Source organism: Myotis davidii, unplaced genomic scaffold, assembly GCF_000327345.1.
Source record: "Myotis davidii unplaced genomic scaffold, ASM32734v1 scaffold223, whole genome shotgun sequence".
Taxonomy (NCBI): domain Eukaryota; kingdom Metazoa; phylum Chordata; class Mammalia; order Chiroptera; family Vespertilionidae; genus Myotis; species Myotis davidii.
In genome coordinates this window covers 3,719,257-3,727,814 of record NW_006294609.1, presented here as the reverse complement: position 1 = coordinate 3,727,814, position 8,558 = coordinate 3,719,257, and the positions used below count along the sequence as shown (strand labels likewise).

Below are 8,558 nucleotides of genomic sequence, written 5' to 3'. Positions count from 1 at the left end.
GGGGGGAGAAAATTAAAGCTTCCTGCAGCACTCAGAAACATGTTGTTGAGGGAAAAGAAGACATTGCAGAATACCATCTAATAGTCTAACATCTAACAGAGAACCTATAGACAAATTCCAGAGGTCTGAATGTTTCCATGAATCCTCTGCCCCCAACCCCATGCATTTATTGTGACTTGGAATAACCATTTACAGAATAGCAGCTATCCTATTTTTGCACTTTGAAAGCTTTCTTCTTGCTAACTTTTTTCCTTTTCCTTACTTCCCTTTTTGTTTACCCTCATGTAATTGGGAGATCTTAATAAATTAAGGACATATCAAAGGTTTTTTTCACATTGAATATTATAATTTTTTCTCCTAAAAGACACATTGAAATAATCCTTGTTACCGTGTTTGACACATATGTACTTTTTTCTTACCTAATCTACAAATATCTAAGCTATTTGTAACTAAATTTAAGCATACTAGTATTTTGGCAGACAGACTGCTGAGTTTTACTAAACCTCATATAATTGCAAATAATGATAATTTACAAGATTAGGTAATCTTTTTTTTTTAAATCAAGCAATTGCTACAAAGCCTATAACTATCAATATGGAGGGCAAGTTGATAGCAGTAACCACTTATTTCTTGACTATCTAATTGCTTTTAGATCTGGGTTGGCATCACAGGCTAATTGTTAGCATATATTTCCTCAGAAATCCTTAAAGTAGATTTAGGTCTTATGAAGCCAACATATCTTAAGAATTTGAGGGGTCATTCCTAATAAGCTTATTCTTTTCTCTGTTTGCTACATTAAAGGCTTAGTTGTTTATAAAATAAGGGGCCAGGTGATAAAAACATTCCAGTTTAGCATGAGGGATTTACTTGGGTGCCTGTCTGGATTGGCCAGTCATCTGAGCACTCATTGCTGTTATTCTCAGCATCTTTTCCTCCTTGCCTACTTGTTCCTCTCCAAACACCTAAGAGTGATAAGCTCTTCTCTCAGTATTAGGTTGTTAGGGCCTGAGCCTTGTGCACACATCAGTAATTTGAAGAGGCAAAGGAGGAGTATACACTCCATGCCCAGATGATTTTATAAGGCTAGGCTTGCCGTTGTTGGTACTGCTTTGCATATTAAAGCTCCTTCACTTCTGAGGACCATTTTGATCCTAACTCAGCGGGTTACAGCTACAACCATAGCAAAATGATAGTCTGGGTTTAGTAAATCAACATGAGTCCTTACTGCAGCAAAAATTTTAAGGCTGTGCTACTCATCTGTCATTTTTTTGTTCTCAGACTAATTCTATCAGCTTTCAGAAGATCTTTTTATCTTTTCTTTATTTTTCCCTTTGCTTCTCTCATTATAGAATTTAGTGACCAAGAGACTGGAAGTGGGAGGTGGAGAACTGAGCAAGAACATGTGCCCCATGCTATTCATATTTTTGACAAGTGGCTATGGGGCAGAAGATATTTTGTATGATGATTCTATTAATGATAAATGATTGGATTTTTCTGTGCATTGAGTTAAGAAAGAAGGGTAATTGGCTATCTTGGCTCTAACGTAAGCTATGGAGTAGGTTATCTGACAGCACTTCCAGTTTGTTACAGTGCCTTTGTTTTTCTTTGACATTAAATGGATAGAGGCTAGATAGCTTAACATCGGAGTGTCAGGTTAGTACCCGTACATATACTGTAGAAACAAAAAAATGGAATTTCTGAACATTATAATGAGGCTAATGTTTATAGTTAAGTGTTTTTAAATTATTAAGTTATACATTTTCATTTAGAAAAAATTAATAGCAAAAATTAAATCAGTGATTATGCTTCCTGTTATTTTTCTGTGCATGTTTGTGCATAGTATAATGATAACAGGAATTGAATCTACTGTGTGCTTACAACAGTGCCATGAACTAGGTTCATAGGTACTTTTTTGTTGTTGTTGTTAAATATTTTTATTGACTTTTAGAGAGAGTGAAGTAGAGAGGGAGAAAGAGAAACATCAATATTGGGAGCGGAACAATGATAGGCTGCCTCCTGCATGCCCCCTACTGGGGATCTAACCCAAAACCCGGGCATGTACCCTGACCGGGAATCGAACTAGTAATTTTTTCGGCATATGGGACGGCACCCAACCAAATGAACCACCCTAGCGAGGGCTCAGAGGTACATTTATTCACCGTTTTGTTAGGAAGACACTGAGGCCTAGAGAGAATAAGCGGTTTGCCTGCCGTCAGTCACACAACTAAAAAATGATGGCACACTGGGATTTAACACAGCTAATTCCACACCCTGTTTGTTTTTGTTTTTTTATTTCATTTTGCTTAACAGTTTGGCCTTTGCCTACTATTGCTTTTTTAAAAAATAAATTTCAGCCCTAGCTGGTTTGGCTCAGTGGATAGAGCATTGGCCTGCGGACTCAGGGGTCCCGGGTTCGATTCCGGTCAAGGGCATGTACCTTGGTTGCAGGCACATGCCCAGTGGGGAGTGTGCAGGAGGTGGCTGATCAATGTTTCTGTCTCATCGATGTTTCTGACTCTGTCCCTCTCCCTTCCTTTCTGTAGAGAATCAATAAAATATATTTAAAAAAATAAAAAATAATTTTCACTGTTTTTGATGTACAATTCTTTAAGTTTGGTATCACTTTTTTTTTAAAGAAAGCTTTAATACTAGCTTGTAATCTACTTGTTTGACTTAAGTCATCATCCTTCCTTTTCAAATATATTTCTCTAACACAATTTTAGTGGCTATTAAAAAGCTAACATTTGGTTGGGGTGGGGGGTAAGTGATCAACCAAAGGATTTGTGTGCATGCATATAAGCATAACCAATGGACACAGACAGTAGCGGCATGTTCTGGGGTGCAGGAGCAACCGGGGAGAGGTCAACAGGGGGAAAAAGACATATGTAATACTTTCAACAATAAAGAATTTAAATTTTAAAAAAGAAAGCTAACACTTATTGTGTATTATTATAAGTGTTTGACATGATTTAACTAATTTTATCCTCACAACGCTATGAGGTAATTACTGTTATCCCTATTTTCATAGATGTAGGCACTGAGGCACCAAGAGGTTAATTTGCCACAGGTCACACAGCTAGTAAGTAGCAGAGGTAGTATTCAGACACAGGCAGGCTGATTTACTTTAAGAGAATGCTCTTTAAGTATTATGTGACAGTGTATATAGCCTGCCATGGTACGGATGTACTATAATTTATTTAACCAGTCCCTTAACTTTAGATGTTGCAGTTGCTTCCAGTTCTTCCTAATATTAAATGGTGTTTTGATACTTAACTCTTATTTGCATCTCTAATTATTTTCTTATAATAAATTCTTACCAGTGGATATGCACATTTTTAGGGCTATATTGCCCTTTAGAAAAGTTGTTTAGTTTTGCTCTCTCTCCACTATGGAATGAGAGTGACCATGTTTGATATACTCTTGATAACAGCATGGGTTTCCTTCTTTTGATTCTTGTTAAACTAGTAGACAAAATAGTAGTGTGATGATCATTTTTCATATATTTCTTGGTGAACTGCTTATATTTCTATTTTGTCTTTTTTCCTTTAGATATAAGTTTAAATTTTAGTACTTGAAGTAATCTTACTAGTTGTAATAACAACCTTTCATTCTGGGGAAGGTCATGCGAGCTATGTGCTGCAAAGGTACATGGAAGCTTTTGCTCTCTACTTAGAATGTGGTCTCTTCCATCTGAACATTAGTAGTCTCTCTAAAGTGAACAGGTCAATTCCACAAGCCACCTGGGAAAATTAGTCTTGTTACTTCAGAGTGAATCAGTTCCAAATAAAAGTTCTTTGTGACCTCAACAGATGGAAATCTGGTTAAAAATTGTAGTTGCATGCCCTGTCTTAAATGCTAGTGAATTTTGTGGAAGCTTCCTCCCAGTGACTAATGAGAAATGTCAGGGAAATGTAGCATTCTCATTCTGGCATTTAAGTATTAAAGCTTAATATCTCAACAACATGCTTTTGAGCATTTGGCATAGATAATAGCACTATTGAAATGAAATAATATGGCTAAATACCAGCCATTTTTATTTTCTATCTCTGCAAATGGAAGAATTCAGATTGTCAATGGCCCATGTACTATGTATCATAGAAATCCCTTTTTCTTTCCCACCATTTGGACCCTCATCAGGTTATTAATGACATTCTTGGGCGACATGGAACATAACTAAGAAACGTCCTTTTTAAGCAAAGGTTCAAATTATGGCATGTTGTTCTTTGAGGTAATATGATAAAAATATGTGTACAAAGGCAACCTTGGAAGAGAAAATAAACGGAGACTATGTTTGTTTCTAGGTAGCAGTACTGCCTGCATCGTGGTGCTGGACAGAACTAGCCACCGATTACACACAGCAAACCTGGGTGATTCAGGCTTTCTGGTTGTCAGGGGTGGCGAAGTTGTGCACCGATCGGATGAGCAGCAGCATTACTTCAACACTCCATTCCAGCTCTCAATTGCACCACCGGAAGCTGAAGGAGTCGTCTTGAGTGACAGGTAATCTCCCCTTTCACTCATTAAAGTGTGAACAGGGCGTGGCTTACTCACAGGTTCCCTCCCCTCCCCCTCAACCACAGTGGCGATAGGCAATTTCCATTCCCAAATGAGAAAAAAAAGACATCGAGAATATTCTCATCAGGAGAACCTTTTAGTTTGACTTCGAAAGATACTTTGCATATATTTGATATTGCAGCCAAGTTGAATTCTAATAAACACCCAATAATTTGACAAGACTGAAAATGCTATTTCAAGCTTATAAAATATCAGTTTTTCATACCAAGATCACATGGTATGTATAGTTGTGTTAAATTTTGCTGGAGAAATGAGTTATTGTTCATGCATGCCATTGTCTCTGCAAGATTTTGCATACGTTACTAGGGAAGAGTACAAACAGACACCTGCTTTATTTATCAGAATAACTTCCTGATTCTCAGGGCCTCCTACTACATGTATCAAATAGAGCTTGCAGTCCAGGCAGAACCTGTCAGGACCAAGTTAGCTTATAGGAAATGGAATCAAAAGTGGTCTTGGATATGTTCTGTGATGATGCTGTTGAGGTGTTCTCTTTTTCTTCTGACACCTTCCCTCACTTCTTTTTTTAAAATCCTCACCCAAGGATATTTTTCCCATTGATTTTAGAGAGTAGAAGGGAAGGAGGGAAGGGGGAAGAGAGAAACATCAGTGTATGAGAAAGACACATCAATTGGTTTCCTCCCGCACCCCATGCGCCCTAACCAGGGCAGGGATCGAACTTGCAAACTAGGTACGTGCCCTTAATGGGGAATTGAACCTGGGACCCTTCCATGTGTAGGCCATTACTGTTCTAATCACTGAGCGACACTGGCAGGACCCTCAGTTCATTTTTAAATTGGGAAGAGAACTTTTTGAGACAATCAGTACTTTTTTAAATCAACTTTTACAGTTTATCTTTTCTAAGATCAGCGTACAGACAGGCTAAGACAATCTCAGATTTCACTGTCTATAACAATGTTGTAAGACCTAGGACAAACATTGTTGGTGATTCATAAATGTTGTTAACTGGGTGATAAAGCTTTTGTAAAAATTGAAGCATTCTAGCAGTATCTGTTGTCTCTATTTAATAGCTCTTATAAAACCAGATGTTAAGCCCTAACTAAGATAAAATGATTATTCTACCATCTCTTATTTCTTGTTAATCCTCACGTGACGATATTTTTCAATTGATTTTTAGAGAGAGTAGAAGGAAGGGGGAGAGCCAGAGAGAGAGAAATATCAGTGTGAGAGAGGCAACATCATTTGGTTGCCTCCCACATGTGCCCTTAACCAGAATCGAACCTGCAACCCTCAGTCTGAGGGCTGACACTCTGTACACTGAGCCAAACTGGCTAGGGCATCACTACCATCTTTTAAACTGGAATGAGCATATTACATAATGAGGTATTCAGTATTGCCCATCTAAAATCTATTGTTGACTCCTAGAGAGAGGGAAGCATTTTTTACTTTCAGATTAAGACAGATTACCATAATTGGAAGAATATTTGATTATGGGCCCTTCTTCAGTGTAATACACATTAATATTAACCATATTGAAGTGAGCAGACCTTAGAACCCCCCAAGGCCTTGGTAGATATTAAGTTCAGCTAACAGTTTTTGGAGAACAGTGTTTTAATGTTCCTTTATTTGATGCTTCTTGTTTTGGCTTCTGAGTGCTAGCGCAGCCCTGCCGTATCTCACACACTATCTCTGGGACAGTCTGGTTAGGGCAGCACTTGGCCTGGCCTGCCAATAAGGTGGAGGTTTCTTCCCCTGGAGCCCAGAGACAGCTTATTAGCATGTGATTTCAGCTCGTGTTTCAGTGCAGTCAAAAGTTTCCAGCAGCACAGTATGTTCAATCAAAATGGGCAGAACTGCAGCTGGCAGAACACCAAGCTCATGGGTGGGAGTGTTGGGAGAAGAGGACAAATTGTCCAATGGTAGTGAGTCTCTCACAGGCAGAATAGCAAAGGACACTCCTGGGGAAAGAAAAACCTCAGCGTAAAATCAAGCTTCAGTGCCAACCTGGTCATTAATCTAAACTCGTAGAATCTGATTAGCTTCCAAAGACTGAGCAAATGTGAAGTGTCTTGTATTTTTTCTTTATTCCACAGAAGAAATCAACTTGATTTCCACCAGTTTTAGTCCGTCCCCCTCACTCCCCCGTGTATCTTAGCTATTACTCCATCTTATCTATAAAATATTATTTTAACCTTGACTTAAGGGTCAAGGTTAAGTAGCTGTTTTTTAAAAATATTCGTTGTATGAATGTATAAGTTAATTTGTTCCTTGAGAAAGCCCATCATAGAACTGTTAGATGTGCTGCTGCTTTCCTCTGAGGAGACGATGAACCAGAAATTTTCTCAGTGCACTTTGTGGCATTTTCCAGCAGGCAGGGGTGGATTGTTAGTTTCTTGTGTTTTCTCTTCACAACTTTTATAACATGTTGCTTATACAGGTTTGGGTGTGTGTGTGGTTTTTTTCTGTCAAGCTTAGGGTGCCTCAGTTCTGGCCCCACCCTTCTGGGTCAACGTATGCATTTTTTCCTGGCTCTTGTTCACTTACAAGTTAAAGCAGGTTATCAGGTATCTCTCACACCTTTTCCTCACCCTGGAGTCCTGGAAGCAGTGAATCTGGATTTTGGAAGTGGCTGAGAATTGGCCTCTCAGGGGGCCATTAACTCTTTGAATATATGGTCTTTTCTGTTTTCTCCACACCTGGGTTTTTCCCCCCATTCTCTGCTTTCATTAGGTTTTGTCAGAGGAAAAAAATCTCCCATCTATATTTTTAAAAGTTTTATGCAAAAAGATGTAGTGCAAAGTCTGCCTCCTACTCCTGCCTCCAACCACACATTCTCTCCTCAGAGACAGCCACTGTTATCTGTTTCACTCTCTGTACCTTCCTCTCTTCATTAACAACATATCACAAAGGTTATTTTTGTGTGTTTTTTATTCCCCAATTTGGAGGGCCAGTTACTTTGTTTCTTCATTTAGTCATTCAACAGATATTTATTGAAGATCTATGTACCAGGCACACTAATAAATACTTATGCATGTGGAGCACTTTGTAAGCCCTGGGAGATACACAGTCCTCACTCTACCAGAATAAGTGCCCCTTAGTAAAACTAACATAGAATTTCCAATAATGCATTAGTAATTACTGGTACTATATTATTGCATGTGTTTCCCATGAATGAATTCTTAGAGGATTTGCATGCTCTCATAGTTATTCCACTATAACACAACCTCCTGAGAGCCAGGTTCAAGTAGGCAGGTAACTGATGAGTGGACAATGAATAAGAGAGGATGGAATGTGGCTCTAAAGAATTAGGAAATAAAGACTCATTTGCACTAGGATTTCAGAGACATGCTAGCATCTGACTCAGAAAAGAACCCTTCCTCCTCTGAAATCACATATGACTAATCACCACACACTGTTTTACTTGGTAGTTTCAGTTAAGCTTTTGAAATATTTATATGAGTGTTTAATTAATTGTTTTCAAGGTTAGGAATTTCAGAATGACTGGCTTTTATTATTGACTCCTAATATAAATTAGTTTTTCTTAAAGCATTATTACACTGTAATAGTGCCTGTTGGAAACTTTGAATGGTATCTCTAAAGAGCTTTCTTAACTTTCCCTTACCCTTTCTGTGTCACAGCCCAGATGCTGCTGATAGCACATCTTTTGATGTCCAGTTAGGAGATATTATCCTGACAGCGACAGATGGACTCTTTGACAACATGCCTGATTATATGATCCTGCAGGAGCTAAAAAAGTTAAAGGTAATTAACTGAAAGGTTGGCCCTTGAAAACAGTGGCCCTCTCTGGGCAGTTAAATTTTCTCCATTCAATTGCATTATCTCTTTTTATAGTTTTGAAAAGGACTATTTTGTGAATATAGGAAATTAATAATAGTACCAGTTTTTCAATCAGTTGTAAATGGAAATATTCACAAATGGAGAATTTAAAGGAAAAAGGCTTTTCACCAAGCTTTTAGTAGGGTGGTAAAGGTAGAAAAAGTCCAGATAAGAAATTTCTTGTT

General features: G+C 38.2%; 1 protein-coding gene across 1 annotated transcript in view; it reads left to right on the top strand.

Annotated features, from left to right (window-relative positions):
* Positions 1 to 8,558, top strand: part of PPTC7 (PTC7 protein phosphatase homolog) — a 42,186-nt gene that overhangs the window by 28,697 nt on the left and 4,931 nt on the right. Inside the window, exons 3-4 of the mRNA XM_015567348.1 lie at positions 4,302 to 4,500; positions 8,175 to 8,298. Of these exons, the coding sequence (XP_015422834.1) occupies positions 4,302 to 4,500; positions 8,175 to 8,298 (323 nt within the window). The remainder of the gene's footprint in view (positions 1 to 4,301; positions 4,501 to 8,174; positions 8,299 to 8,558) is intronic.